Here is a 15,618-nt window from a genome sequence, read left to right as displayed (position 1 = left end):
GACAATGTCTCACGACACACAATTGGTCAGTGCAATCCCAGGAAGAGACCCTTCATTCAAGGATCACTCAGATGCCCCTGAGCTTCCCCGTGTGCAGGGACAAATGAGGTACTAGGGATCTTGGGAAATTGGGCTTGTCGCTACTCTTCCACCGGCTCACAAGAAGGCCCCATCTCTTGGGGCACCTGGGTGGCTCAGATGGTTAAGCGTCTGCCTTCAGCTCAGGTCATGATCCCAGGGTCCTGGGATTGAGCCCCACATTAGGCTCCTGGCTCAGCAGGGATCCTGCTTCTCCCTCTCTGTCTGCCTCTGCTCATGCTCTCTCTTTATCTCTGTGTCTCAAATGAATAAATAAAATTAAAAAAAAAAAAAAGAAGGCCCCACCTCTTTACTGTCCTCATCTATGATTTGTAAGACCTGTAACTACCCATTCTGGAGAGTGGCTAGATCACCGATAAGAATTTACAGGTAAGCTAGGACGAGCATGATGAAAGAAAAGGATTGTGCATTACCCAGAGGAGCCCCGCTAGAGTTCAGGGAGGTGACAATCCCCCTCGTGGAAACACAGCACACAACTTATTGCGTCTCCCCCAAACGTGGAACTGCATCCAGAAGATGCCCTAAACCACACAGTTGTAGGGTTTGACGCAGGTCTGAGACACCCTTCCGAACACTGGCCCCATAACCAGTCCCCCGTAGGCTGTGTTTTGTCACCCTCTGTATTTTTTGATACTTTCACGATCAGCTCTGGTAAGGAGCTGTGCATAGGATATGGGTCCCCTGAATCATGAAAGATTAAAATTCTGTGCTGAGCCGTGGAAATGCCGGCGAAGCCTCTAGCACATCCAGAGAACAGGCGCAGAGCTTGCAGGGCTTTGGGAACGGGGAGGTCATGAATGCCCGTCTGTGCGGTGCACACATAATGAACAAGGCAAGATCTAGAGTTACATGTAAGTCACTGCAATGATTTCTAAGGACACTTCTTCTTGAGTGTGTGCATTCACCCGCTAGAACACTGAAGCTTTGTGTTGTTAAGGCGAGATGCTGGGTTTCATTCCAAACACCACTGTTCCCAAAACTGGCCACAGAGCCTCATCCAAACTAAAATTTATTGCCTTTTAACGGCATTTGTTAAAATCCACATCTTCTACAGATTATACCACATTCCAGAAAGCCACGGAGGAAAAAAGTCAATCTCAAGGCAACATCATCTTTTTAGTTTCTTCCCTGCCTCATCTGCATCCACAAAGACAACATTTAAAGGTAGGTTTAAATCAGAATCATCTTCATGCTGATCGTCTTCGCATCCATTATATCCACTACGTTAAGGAAGGAAAGAAAAAGAATGATTGAAAACACAACATTCATGCTTCAGAGGCGGACACTTCCAGCGTTGTATCCGAAGGCAAGGTATTTGCCCTCTATAAGCCTTAGGGTTCTGGACTACAGAACATGGATGAGAACATCAGGTACCTCATTGGTTACTGTGAGCTAAGATACTGTGGAAAGTCCCTGAATAAGTACTTGTCCCCTCCCATCTGTTTAGGGAACTCAGCTGGGTCAACAAGATATCCTTCCAAACCCTGAGGGAGATTTACACTGTAATCAAGAATTGGTATCATAGTGTGCTGTTTAAAAGGCTTGTTAAAACACAAACTCAGGGTGTCTGGGTGAAGCGTCTGCCTTTAGCTCAGGTTGTGATCTCAGGGTCCTGGGATCGAGCCTTGCTCCCCTGCTCAGTGGGGAGCCTGCTTCTCCCTCTCCCTCTGCTGCTCCCCCCACTTGTGCTTTCACTCTCAAATAAATAAATAAAATCTTAAAAAAAAAAAAAAAAGGTAGACTCAATTACTGAAAAAAAAAAAATGGAAGAAACCAGGTATTGTTGATGACCCAGATTTTTCCATTCATTAAAGTGGCTGACTGTGCAGATACAACTCATCTTTTGGACAAAACCACGTATCCAACATGTCTGGCATGGTGAAGACATGGTTTCTCGTAACTGAGTTTCTATACTGTCACCACACTACTCTCTTGGTTAAAATAACGTAACCCCATCTCCAGTAAAGGAGTTCACTCTCACCCCCAGAATTACATCCTTCAGTACTGCTCTCTCCACACTAATGCAACCACTCCCCAATATATGTCTTCCAAACATCATGGAAGCTGTCTTTTACAATCTCACAGTCTTTACAAGCTCCTCCTTGGTCCCTAGGGAAATCCAAGCCATCTCCATCTGGCTGCCAACATCCGTAAGCCTTGACCTCCATTTGGGTCAAATTTTTATTGTATGAAAAACGCATGGGTGGCCTGGTCTTCTATCATCTACAAATCACACTTACTAACTTGGCTAGAGTATTAGCAGCTTTAGTGGAAACAAATCATCCTGTCTGTGTTTGCTGAATACTGACGTAGTGGTAAGGCTGAGCAATAAAAACTATTACCCATACTTGTTGGGTCTGAAAACAAAGAAAATGCATTTTCCAATTATTCACCTTCTGTCACCAGAAGGGGGGGGCAAAAAAAGGTGTGTGAAGGTAAACATACATTTGCTATCGTGTGCCATTTACACTTTTTTTTTTTTTTTAAGTGCTGGGGAATAGCTCTAAATAGAATTCATTATTGGGGTGCCTGGGTGGCTCAGTCAAGCGTCTGACTCTTGGTATCAGCTCAGGTCATGATCTCAGGACGGTGAGATTGAGTCCTGCCTTGAGCTCGGCGCTGGGCATGCAGTCTGCTTGAGACTTTGTCTGTCCCACTCCCTCTGTCCCCCACCCTGCTTGCACTCTCTCTCTCAAAAAAAAAAAAAAAAAAAAAAAAAAAACCTTGTTCCTATTATCTTGAGATATTAGCACTAGGCAGCTGCCAAAATATTTTACAAATCAAGCAGTAATACCAGTTACCTAATCCGGCTGTGCTTGCTACTTGGTGTTAAGTCTCCTTCCCTCTATGAAATAAACAACTTATTAACCACAGGGGAGCTAAGATTTTAGCTTCTCCTGTGAGTAACTCTCTAAAGACTTCTTTCATTTAAACGAGTTCCCTTCTATTTGTTCATAAGCTTGCCTCATGAGATGAGCTCTAAATGAGCTAATGCACAGGAACCCCCTGGAACAGTGCCTGCCACATACCTGCTCAGTGCTGGAGATAACAAGTCACAACACAGTAGGAATTTTCTAAGAAAACATGCTCTAAAAATCAAAACTCCTGATAAATATGCAAATCCCTCAGGTGGAATTCTAATGTTAACGTTTTAGGAGCTCTCTTCTTACTCACATGACTAATGTCAACACAATGGATGACTATAAAAATTTTTATTTTTTAGTAACTTCTCAAAGCATTGTTGTATTATTGACCCCATGGCCCAAGAGCTGTAATTACTCATATAATTTTGGAACAGACCCTCTCTATTAGGACTCTGCGATCTAGGTAGACATTATTATTATTATTATTATTATTATTATTATTATTATTATAGACTTTAGGGTACTTCATGAACCTAGGATAAATGGAGATGGATCGATTTTGAGGCTAAGCTGGAAATTCCGAGAACTACAAGAACTGAGGTTTTAGTGTGTAACTGACAAGGTCCTACTTCTACCAAATATAATTTTATCTACATTACACATCATGTAATCACTGGCATCTCTTTTTTTTTTTTTCTTTTTTGATAAAATGATTAAACCATTTGACGAGGCTTAAGGAAGAGTGAGTGAGGTTGAGGGAGTAGGTTGAATTTTCTAAAGAGAAATGGGCTGGTCAATCAAAAAGTAATTCAAAATGGTAAACTTACATTTTGCGAACACTGCTCTTGGGTCTGTATTTTCTATCTCCAGAAGGTCAAAACAAAACGCTAGAGCTAAATCAGGGTGTAATCATGACTCATTGATAATCAGCTTGGGAGTGCTGCTTTTTTTTTTAATCTATGGAAAATACTTCCCAGTCAGTAAAAGAAGAAACAAAGCTGTAGAAAGAAATGGGTAGGCCTCCTTCAAAGGGCATGTGATAAAGACAGAAGTGGTGGGGGTGCAATCAGGGGACCAGAGTTCCACCTTCATGGTAGGATCACCAACCAGCTGGCCGGGAAGACGGCCCTGGCCTTGGAAAGCTCTGAAAAGCTGTGTATCGATCGCAATTATACAGGGCTTATTAAGATGAGCTCTTAATTTTTCTTCCAGAAGTAAAATGCTAGGGTTCTTCTAAAGTAGGAACAGCCTGGTTAAGCATCTGACTCTTGATATCGGTTCAGGTCTTGAGCTCTCAGGGTCATAAGTTCAAGCCCCATCCTGGGCTCCACACTGGGTCTGGAGCCTACTTAAAAAATAAATAAAAATAAAGAACAACCTGAATTAAATCATTTAAAATTCTGGGATGCCTGGGTTGCTCAGTCAGTTAAGTGTCTGCCTTCAGCTCAGGTCATGATCCCAGGGTCCTGGGATCGAGTCCTGCATCGGGCTCCCTGCTCAGCAGAGAGCCTGCTTCTTCTCCCTCTGCCTGCCGCTCTACCTACTTGTGCTCTTTCTCTCTCTAATAAGTAAATATAATCTTTAAAATTTTAGCTTAGTAGAGAAAAGGATTTTAAAATTGTATGAGCAGTGGGGAATTTTGTGGATTTGGGCCCAGGATGCTGTAGTACTTACTGACTGGGCAGAAGGTTGAAAGAATATAAAGGTTGTGGGTGGGGTGTTACAATTAGAAAAAGTAAATGCTATGTTTAGAAAATACTTAATGACAGAGTTTGAATGGACTAAAAAACTATAATTAGAAAATACAAGGCTTTAGTAGCTATAGTTAATTACGGCAAGCCCAGATCCTGGGTGGGTTATTCAGTAAACACTTGTTGAGTGAATGGAGTACAGGATAGGTATATGAGGACTTGACAGGAACTAAAAAGGGAAAAGATTTTAGAAACCTTAAGGAAAACGAAGTAGTGGACAATGGGACCAGGAGCAGAGGACCAAAAAGTGAATTCAAGTTTTTAACAGTAGGAAATACATGAAAATAAAAATCATCGCCAGTGGATGCCTGGGTGGCTCAGTTGGTTAAGCGAATGCCTTCAGCTCAGGTCATGATCCTGATGATCCTGGAATCGAGTCCCACAACGGGCTCCCTGTTCTGCAGGGAGTCTGCTTCTCCCTTTGACCCTCTCCCCTCTCATGCTGTTTCTCTCTCTCTCAAATAAATAAATAAAATCTTTAAAAATTAAATAATTAAAAATCATCGCCAATATCTTGGGTTGCTGATTTTGCTAGAAATTGGGAAGGCATGAATTATCCATAAATAAATGATGATTGGGGAGGGAGTCGATGAATGAGGTTATGGGAATAACATCTCAGACTTTAACGTAGGTGATTTAGGTCTCTAACTAAAGTCTGCAAATGGTTTTCAAAGCACAAACCCAGCATACATTAAAAAGAAAAAAAAAAGAATTGCAATATTAGTAGACTGGCTATAGACACTTGGTGGATAAACGTCAGTATTTTTCATAACAAAACATGTAAGGCAGTTGTTAACTAGATATTTAAAGCAAATCTTAACCTGGCATAGAAATGATCACCTTTAATGATGTAGAATTTGATATAGTATATTTATGCAACTTTTAGAAAAGCTTTATAACAGGTCACAGGCTATACAGTTTTATTGCCAAAAGGTAATTATCTGGTGCTAGACAGATTGAGTTCGCCATGTTTATGTTGCAGTCATGTTTTCTCGATACCAGTTATAGCAAAATCAACTTCCAGAGTAAATCTGAAATGCAGAAAGAGCTGCTGAAAATGTTTTAAAGGAAGTCACCCCAGCCAACTGATAGAAGTCACCATGTGTTATCAGAGGAGAGTTACAATTCAAGTTTTAAAGACAGTGGCTCTCTTACAGAGAAAAAATTAGTTCCATCTTGTTCACCAATTTATGCTAAGGTGAAAAAATTATTTGGCGATCGAAAAGGCAGAAAAGAGGAACAAGAAGACCAAATCTGTACAAATCCAATGTTATTGTTAATTGACCTTGCTGGAAATTTTTATTTCATATTTACTGAAAGCCAAGGGCACTGACACACCAGTGTGAGTCTGAGAAAGGGTGTGGTGTCCTGTGCCTGGTGCTGGGCTCGCAGAGAGAGGGGCCCAGTAGCTTTGGGGACTCTGAAAGCAGGGGACACCGGGCGTGCTTGTGATCCCGGATGGACCCGAGGAGAGGAGGCATGGACAGACTCCAGCAGCCCCCAGAGCTCCTCAAAGTGCTGGCCTGGTCACACCAGGCAGGAGCCTGGTTCCCACACTCCTGGGAGTGGCGGGCAACATCAGGATCTTAGCCCCAGAACTGTGCTGGGGCAGCCGTGACCTCAGGGTACCCAAGGAAGAGGACATGGGGAAGTGAGAAGGGGCCTTTCAAACCAGAATGCACTTGAACTGGGCCAACACTAAGGATGAGACAGTTGGTGCACATCTCAAAGGATGCCCACCCAGACAAGGTAAGCAGCCCCACCCCGACATTAGTACTTTGTAGGGAAAAAGGATTAAATTAAATATTTCTGACTAGCAATCTGATTTAAGTTTTTAAAGCACTTCTTTTTAAAGTGCGCCCTGGGGGGGTGGGAGGATGGGTTAGCCTGGTGGTGGGTATTTAGGAGGGCACATTCTGCATGGAGCACTGGGTGTTGTGCACAAACAATGAATCATGGAACACTTCATCTAAAACTAATGTTGTAATGTAAGGGGATTAACATAAGAATAAAAAAATTAAAAAAAAAAAAAAATAAAATAAAGTGCGCCCTGTATAAGAATGGTAACAAGTAGGGAAGGTAAAGGTTTGATATGAAATGTTAATGATACCCAGGAATCAAGGAGAGACAGATATGGTGAGCACTGTGAATTGTGTAACACTGATGAATCACAGACCTGTGCCCTTGAAACAAATAACACATTGTATGTTAAAAAAAAAAAAAAAAAAAAAGGCAGAGATTTTTGTTTCCAGCACTGATAGTCTAGGTTGTATACATTTCCTTCCATGCAAACAAGTAAGAAATGCAAGTTATAATACAATTAGAAACACCAAAAGCTGACAAGAGAAAAAGAAACTACCAGGTTAAAATCTGCAAGGGACCTAAGAGGTAAGCAAGCAGGGAGGCACTTCTCGCCTGATAGGAGCAGGTGTGAAAAATTTCGACAGCCTCACAGGGAGCTGAAAGAGAGAGCTGAAAGAGAAATCGAAGCCCAGAACATACCCAAGTGGGAAGAATAAAAAAGCCCATGTCAAGTTAAGCTGAGGCTCTTAAGAGTCATCCCCCACACAGAAGAGTGCATCCAAATAAACCCACCTCCCACACGGACAGACTGCAAGGACAATTTGCCTTGGCATTGAAAGTATTCCTAGGGGGAGGCAGGGTGGGTGTGAGAACTTGTCTGCAAGAGCTGGCCCTTGTGTGCAAAACTGCAACTCAAATTCACATCACCTGGGTGGTCTAAAACACTTTAAGTGGTAAATTTAGGTCAAAGTGGTCCCAGACTAGGGGTGCCACCAGACACCCAGCAGAAACAAAAGCAAATTCTACCCCTAAAAAAGAGCCATTCATCCTAAGCCTCAAAGAACTCCTGCAAGTCATTTTTCAGTGGTAATGACAAATACCCAGGCAAAAATAAGCAAGCACACAAGAGCAGACAGATGAGAGAGAAGGGGAAATCTCAGAAAAATCTAGATCCTACAAGCACATTCATCCTTTAATGAATTCTGTGGCCATTTGTGCAACCTAGTGTGTACGAGGGTCTGTGCCAGATTGCTGGGCATGGGTGTCATCTCAGCTGTTGTGTGAACAAATCACCAAGACTAAGGGGTGCCCATGACTATTTACTGATAGATTTTGAAATAAACAGCCGTCTCCTAGAGGACTGATATCAACATTATTGATTCCTCTCCAGGCCCCCATTCCCTGGAAGTCCCATGTTCAAGTTCGGCCTGATGATCCCCTAAGCAAACCGCAGAGTCCGGTGCATGGACAGAAACGTGATGAAAGACAAAGCTAACTATCTCAGAGTGAGCTGCACTTACCTTTAACTGTAAAAGTCCACACAGATGAGTTTGGGATAATAGCATGAATTGGACAAAGACTAATTTTAAGGCAGATCTGTAAACAGTTGAAGGCACAGGAAGGGTGGAGAGAGGTTAGTCCAATAGTAACATATGCATAGAAGGCCTTTCTTTCTTGGCCAAGGTTGTTGGCAAGATCTTGCTGATATTCGGGTTACTCTGGTGTGTCCACACTCATGACCAGCCTGGCTCTTCTATTCAGCTTTTCACAATGAGGGTTCATATCATCACTTCTATTCTTCTGCATCAGTTTGCTCTTATTAAATATTCTGGTGGTTCTTATTTACCCGGCTTTCGGAACCGTATGACCTGTGCTTCCTGCTCCTTGTTTGATGAACCATGACAGCGTAGTGTAATAACAACAGCTACCACATACAAGGGACTTAATCGGGGCCTGGAACTGTGCGAGATACTTTTTTTTAGGAGTTATTGACTCCTCACAACATTGTAAGGGCTAAGGCATCATTACCTCCATTTTACAGATGGGTACTATGCACCACAGAGGTTACATCCTGAAACACATAGAGCAGGAGCAAGAGCCTGAGCTTGGAAGTTGGACAGACCTGCATTCAAATCCCGATCTGCTCTTGGCATTCTCCTCCCCTAGAGACGAGGCTCAGTTTGGCGGGGCGCAGGCCACCGTGTGGATGAAATGAAATACAGTGTGGCCTCGAAGTAGTGCTGGTTTCTCCTTCCTTCCAATGGATACTCGTCTGAAAATTCACGTGTTGCCTTAGGGAGCACCTTCAAATAGTTTCCAAAGTCGCTACCGTTGGAAAAATAATGTGGTATTGTACACAAAATAATAAAAGGCAAATAATCTCTTATATTTATGGACCGTTTTAAGGTTCCAATACTCCTTCACTCCTTCCCAACCATTGGCTTGGGTTTTTTTTTGTTTTTTGTTTTTTTTTAAAGATTTTATTTATTTATTTGAGAGAGAGAGAATGAGAGACAGAGAGCACGAGAGGGAAGAGGGAAGAGGGCAGAGGGAGAAGCAGACCCCCCGCCGAGCAGGGAGCCCGATGTGGGATTCGATCCCGGGACTCCGGGATCACGACCTGAGCCGAAGGCAGTCGCTTAACCAACTGAGCCACCCAGGCGCCCCAATAATTGTATTTTTAATAGTGTTGTATAATTTTTTTTTTAAAGATTTTATTTATTTTTTAGAGAGCGAGCGAGAGAGAAACAGCACGAGAGGGAAGAGGGCAGAGGGAGAAGCAGACCCCCCACTGAGCAGGGAGCCCGATGCAGGACTCGATCCCGGGACTCCAGGATCATGACATGAGCCGAAGGCAGTCACTCAACCAACTGAGCCACCCAGGCGCCCCATTGGCTTGTTTGATCCTTTGGAAAATATTTTACTATCTCAGTTGTCTTTTTTTAGAATGGTTGTCTGTCTCTGGGACATAGTAACATTGTCTGAACATAACAACATTGCCTTGAAAAAATACTAATCCAGGAAATGATGCAAGAAGAAAGAATCAGGCCTTTGCCTTTCTTTCTAGTCCTCTGGAAGCTGACTGCCTCCTTCCTTCTCCTGGGTCTGTGTGAGTGTAGGTGGGATGCTGGTGGCCAGAGTTGGAGGTAAGTCAAGGGAGGGAGAGATGGATGTGACACATAGCTGTCTTTGCTTTTCACAGTAAGGATGCCTAGCACAGAAGGAATGTGCTACCTTCCCTTATAAAAGAACATTTCATTTTCTCCTCAAGCTCGTGAGAAAATCATCCTATAGTCTCTCATCCAGAAAGTGTGGCAACTCTGCCTATTTGTGCTATCTCTCTGTCAAATAAATAAATTAAAAAAAAAAAAAGTGTGGCCAAAAAAAAAATCCTGGGAAAGATGTATTCATCCCACACAGTAGGGGCGCGACAAATATTTGCAGAGACTGTGGTGTACATTGACCATCCTCTGTGGACAATGCAGAAAATAATGTAATGATCCCTGTGAGTCTCTGAAAAAGGCCGCCCAGCCTCACTTCTAGGATAGCTTCCTAGATCAGTAAGACCCACTCCTCAAATAATGATTGTCTCTGAGGCCACATGTGTGGACCTATCTTGTCTTGGACAGCAAGGTTTCAGAACACATGTGGAGTTACCATTTAAAGCTTGAGAGATTTCAGATGCATTTAAAGCTAGCTTGCTTTACCCAGTCGCCTCTATCTGGCCCTTTTGGAATTTGTGCTGGTGCGTGGATTATAATCATGTTAGCTAAATAAAAGTTCAGAAGTCCTGCTAGCTTTTTCAGGTGTTAATTTAATCCTACACAGAACACATGCACACCCCAAACAAAAAAATAGATGGTTTAAAATGTGTAAATAGAAAAAGCAAAGCCTCTGGCGCTCAAATTTCTCACTGTCTCTGACTGCACAGGGCCCGCGATCAGTTTGTAACCCCCTGTTCTCGGACCTTCCTCACTGCCGGGCGCCTGCTGACTGGGGACCCGAAGGGAAAGACCACCTGTCCCTTCATTACTAATGCTTGACAAAGCTCCCTATCAGAACTGGGAAGGAATTCTTGAAGCAGGCAGGGAAGAACTAAAACCCCACTGATATGCAAAGCCACCAAGTGCCCCGGCAGCTTGTCACAGAGAAGACACCATTTAGAATTTTACAGAAGTTAATCAAATTAGATAGGAATAAAACACAGATGATTTTCACTTAATATTTTTAACAATCTTACAATACTGAGAGTCTCCCCACTTGAAAATCGCTCCTATAAAAAGGCAGCTGAAGTTGATGCCACATTCGTCCTGGACCTTCCTGCCCGTCCAGTGTGGTCCCCTGAAACCACAGAGCACCCACCGCCTTTCCCTTGCTGCTCAAGCCCACACCTGCAGCCCCTGCCTAGCCCCCTTCAGGCTCCTCCCCCCAATTCCTGGTTAGCCATCTCTCCTCCCAGCCGGCCAGGAATACACCTCAAAGAGAGTTCAGTAGTAAGCATTATATAGTAATAGTAATAAACATGTATTGAACACCTACTATGTGCCAAGTTCAAGTCTAATTCTATGAGAGGGGTCAACCCTTTCAGTAACCAGCATAAACAACCTGAGGCTTGCAGTGTGGTAAAGTCGAACCATCAGCAGTCAGGCTGCCGGCTGGGATCTAAGCAGGGCTTGCAGACCACCTCCGGTGTGGACCAAATGCTGTCTGCAAGGCTCCTCCCACCTGGAGTCAATGATTACTGCTGCCATTTTTAGGATGCAAAATTAGTAGGAGCCCCTACTCGGGGCACCTGGGTGGCTCAGTCGGCTAAGCAACCGACCCTTGATCTCAGCTCTGGTCTTGATCTCAGGATAGTGGCTTAAGCCCCTCCTTGGGCTCCACGTTGGGCGTGGAGCCTACTTAAAAAAAAAAAAAATACCCCTTTTGCTGAGAAAGGAACTTTTCTTTGACAATCCCTCTATTTCCCATAAATGGGCTAGCCCAGAGTACTTCTGGATTAAACCGAGCCTCCTCAAAACAGTCGGCTCATCTTAACCCACGAAGCCGAGGAGCCCCGGGCGGACCCAGAGGTGCCGCCCGCTGCCAGCAGGGAGCTGCTGAACAAGCTGGAGGGCTAAGGGCTGCCGGCGGGAGCAGCTGCTGTTTCCTCCACGAGGTCTGTCATTAACGTCCCCTCGGAGGGGGTGGCACGGACAAAAGCCCAAGGAGTACCGCCGACGTGCGCCCAGACCCGGCAGAACCGGCCTCGGCTCTCGGCCACCCACTCGAGCGGCGCGGAGATCACACGGAGGAAAAGGCGGGTCCGGGGAAGCTCTTGGGGGAAGAGAGGAAATTTCCCGTTCCTGACCCCCCTGCTCGGCCGGGGCCGCAGTGCGCGCTCCGGAGCTCCCTCCGGGCGTGGCGACCCCAAGCGGCGCAGGGTCCCCGGGGCGCCGGCGGAGAGGGGCTGCCCCGCGAGGGCTGCCCCGGGGTCCCTCCTCCCCGCTCTCCCTCCTCCCCCCCTCCTCCTCCCCCCCTCCTCCTCCCCCCTCCTCCTCCCCCCCCTCCTCCTCCTCCTCCCCTCCCGGCGCCGGAGCCTCCGCGCCCTGCTGCTCGCCGCTCCCTGGGAGGGGGACGCGGTGCCGGGGAGCGGCGGCGGGGGTGGGGGCAGGCGGCCCGCAGCCTACCGTCTTCTGCTTCTTGATCCCCGACATGCTGGCGGACTGGACGCCGCGCGGCGGACACTCGGAGCTCGACTCCCGGGAGCGGAGGTGCGGGGACTCTGAGAGTGCGGCGGCTGCTGGGGCCCGACTCCCGGGAAGGAGGTATAAAAAGGCTCCCGCAGACACGTCGCACTTCCCTGGACCGGCCCCCTCCTCCCACTCCTCCCCCCGCCGCGCTCCTCTCCGCCCCGTCGGCTCCGCCAGCAGCGCCCAGCCCAGGGGCCCGGCCGCCGCCCGGGCGGCTCCCGGCCCGGCCCCCGACTCGCCCGAGCGGCCGCGCCCGCGCCAGGCGGGGGTCGAGGTCGCCCTCCCCGTGCCGGCGCCCCCGCCTCCCGCCCCACCCCACGCCTCTTCCAGGAAGGACTCCGGCCTCCGGGACGGGCCTGTGGGCAGGGTCCTCAGCGGGCACCGACGGCCCGCTCACCTTCGCTGGCCACCACGGCGAGGGGTCAGGTTATTGACCCCGCGTCCGCACCCGGCTGTGCGCTCCTCCCGCGCCCCCACGTCCCCGCGAAAGCATCACGGCCTACCTTCTCCCCACCTTACTAGCGAAGTAACTGAGGCTTTCAGACTTTTCCCAAGTTATGTTCTAAGCGAGGGGCCTCAAACCCAGGCTTTCCACACCAGCGTCATCCCATGGGATGATAAAATAAGGGGCCAACTGCTCGCCTGCGCGTCACGAGCCAGGCCTGGTGCTAAAGGGTTCGCTCCTTTGTGTTGGCGGTATTTTCGGCCTGTTACAGGTGGGCCCGCTGAGGCCCTGCTGCAACTCAAAAGTCAAGTAAGCAAGGGCAGCCCTGGAAAATGGCCAGGGGAAGCCCAGCGACTTTTCTCAGTTCACTCCCCACCCCCAAGTATTCCTATCGTACTTCTGTTCAACAACTAAGATGAGCCCTTCGGAGAAAGAGCAAAAAGGAGGCCCAGCTCGCTTACGGCCTAAACCCTAGGAAACCAAGGTTTTATCGGAAGACAGCATGAGGCCACTCTCTTAACCCAAAAGTCTGGGGGGACCAGAGGTGTAAGGGGAGGGAAGCTGTAATTAGTGACAAGCATTTTGAGGGCAATCACTGGGTCTCACCCCTCTTTGTACCTTAACTCCTTGCAAAATGCCACAAACAGATCAATAGGACAGCACATTCTGAAAAAGAGTCATTAAGATGCACAAGGGCCACATGGCTTAGCCAACTGTGGTCTTCCTTCTCTGGAAGGAAGGGGCTGGGGAAGTTCTTTCTTCTGAGGAGGTCAAGGGTGGAACTTTTGTTTCAGACCTAACTGGACTTCTGGAAGACTGCAAGCCTTCCAGACAGACACCTGAAGATCTGGCTCTTCGTTACTTCTCCATGGGAAGGCGGGAAAAAACATCTTCAGGAGTCAAAAAAACTTAAAAGGCAGCCTTACATGTTTGTACAGTCTTGAAATGTCAGTATATGCATTTTCTTACTCATTTTGAGTAAGGTGTCACCACTCCCTTCAGCTATGAGCAGCTAGAGGGCAAATACTGGATTTGAGTTTCTGTTCTGAACACAAACACTTTGAATTTACGTGGTTTGAACAGTAACATCCGTTCTCATTTCATTGGAAAAATCCTCTTGTATCCGTTCCAACCATATCTTGAACCCTGCCAGATGTGAGCAAAAAGGTAAATTAAGTGTGGATGGAGAAATAGCAATTTGTGTAATTGCTGTGTTTTTTCACATTGCCTCTAAAATAGTTGTGTTTCTGAAAAGAAGGAAGTGGAGGGCAAGTGTCTAAGGGTTACTTCCCAGAAAAGGAAGAGATGAGTGTTTAGATCTGGGGGAGGTCTTGAGATCCTTTGTTGTCCACTCGCCTGGTCCCCATATTTCACGGAGGGGCAATGTGGAACTGGTACCCGGAGGAGGATGGAAGGGGACCCTTGACCTTCATCACCAGCTGGAGGCAGAGGTGAGCCTCAAGCCCAGGTCAGAGGTTCCCTCCACACCCTGGGACCTGAATCACTCCACCTCTTGGTCAGCTATTTCAAGAGGCCGCGAAAACTGTACACAGGACTATTTATCTCATTTTAGATTTAATTAATTCTCAAGTAGTACTTTGGAACAGATGTGCTTTACTACTTCTCTGGAAGCAATTCTTGTGAAGTAGGAGGCCTCGCCTCCCCTAGACCCATACCACAGGCCATCAGTTCTGCTGCAATTCAGCAGGGCAACTCACTCAAAAGCAAACTAATCATTCTTGTTTACTTTCACAGGTTGTGTGTGTGTGTGTGTGTGTGTGTTTTAAAGACAATGTCTTGAACTCTTTTTCATCTCACTACCATCTTGGTCCTAGAAGAGGACATTCCTTTGTATGAGCAACTAGTAGCTTAATTTTTGGAGTCTGATTCCAGCCCATCAGAGTTGAAAGAAGGAAGAGGGAGGAAGGGTTGAAGTCTGTCCATTCATATGGACACAATCTCCGTAAATTTCTCAGTAGTGCTCCCTCCAAGCCCCTGCTATAAAGCACGGTGAGCTACACTGTACCAGTTTGTAATCCTTACACTAATTTGCATGAGGGGTTCTTTTTCTTCTTCCTATTTACTTTTCTTTCTTCCAGAACTGGCTGGGCTTAATAATTAACTTAATGAGGTAGTGGTTACTACTTGGTCCTTTTATTGTTTAGAAAAGATGGAATCAGTGAGCTCCCACAAATAAACAAAGGAAACACATATACAAAGAACACTAGTGTTGGTGAGATCTTTATGCCATAGGTTCTCCAACACATTTTAGGGGGGCTCATCACAGTTTAGGGAATCTAGCTTGGAGACAACTCCCCAGGATGGCCATTCCCAAGGAATGCAGCTACATTGCCCCCTAGTGGCTGTAATGAATAACAAAAGACCTTATTGTTGAAACACCCTGACCCCCTGAACCAAAAATAAGTTCAAGAGTTCCCTTGAGTCAAGAAGCCCTTAGAGAAAGTCCTCTAAAGGATCCAAACACTCTTCCTTGGCACAGGTACTCCCAAGAGAAGCAAGATGTGATCCCTGTGTTCAAGAAACTCACAGTCAAGTGACGGAGACAAACTGCCTCCCACCTCCATCCCAATCATTTCAGTACAATCCTTGATGGGGCAGGTAAAAATCTAATCATTAATCTTCGATGCACAGCTGAAAGGTTCTATTGTGGTGTGGGTATGCTGATAGGAGTTCCAAAAACCACTCTCATTAGGCATCTTCAGCAATTTCCAGTTGGGGATTCTATATGGTGCATTTAAAAATTCCGTGCCCTTAAGCAATGTGAAAGGCGATCCTTTCAAGATTTCTGCATGCCCATTCCATCCTCATTCTGTTACCTGCAACTGAGTCAACAGTACAACTTTATAGACGCTTATCTTTCCAAAGCATCCATTGTTCTCATAAAAAACACTACTCTTTTTTCC

At 46.1% G+C, this 15,618-nt stretch overlaps 2 protein-coding genes across 2 annotated transcripts in view; both read right to left on the bottom strand.

Moving 5' to 3' along the window:
• The window catches only part of PAPSS2 (3'-phosphoadenosine 5'-phosphosulfate synthase 2), a 69,107-nt gene extending 56,731 nt beyond the window's left edge, over positions 1–12,376 (bottom strand). The window contains exon 1 of the mRNA XM_045877721.3: positions 12,187–12,376. Within this exon, the coding sequence (XP_045733677.2) occupies positions 12,187–12,213 (27 nt within the window). The 5' untranslated portion in view covers positions 12,214–12,376. The remainder of the gene's footprint in view (positions 1–12,186) is intronic.
• A 2,482-nt stretch (positions 12,377–14,858) lies between these two features.
• The window catches only part of MINPP1 (multiple inositol-polyphosphate phosphatase 1), a 126,942-nt gene continuing 126,182 nt past the window's right edge, over positions 14,859–15,618 (bottom strand). Inside the window, exon 7 of the transcript XR_010412401.1 lies at positions 14,859–15,537. The gene's annotated coding sequence lies outside the window, so the exon portion shown is untranslated. The remainder of the gene's footprint in view (positions 15,538–15,618) is intronic.

This window comes from Mirounga angustirostris, unplaced genomic scaffold, assembly GCF_029215605.1.
Source record: "Mirounga angustirostris isolate CCGP_5_RB_7025 unplaced genomic scaffold, mMirAng1.0.hap1 SCAF_6, whole genome shotgun sequence".
NCBI lineage: Eukaryota > Metazoa > Chordata > Mammalia > Carnivora > Phocidae > Mirounga > Mirounga angustirostris.
Note: the sequence above shows the minus strand (reverse complement) of the source record. Positions and strands in the feature narration are given on the sequence as shown.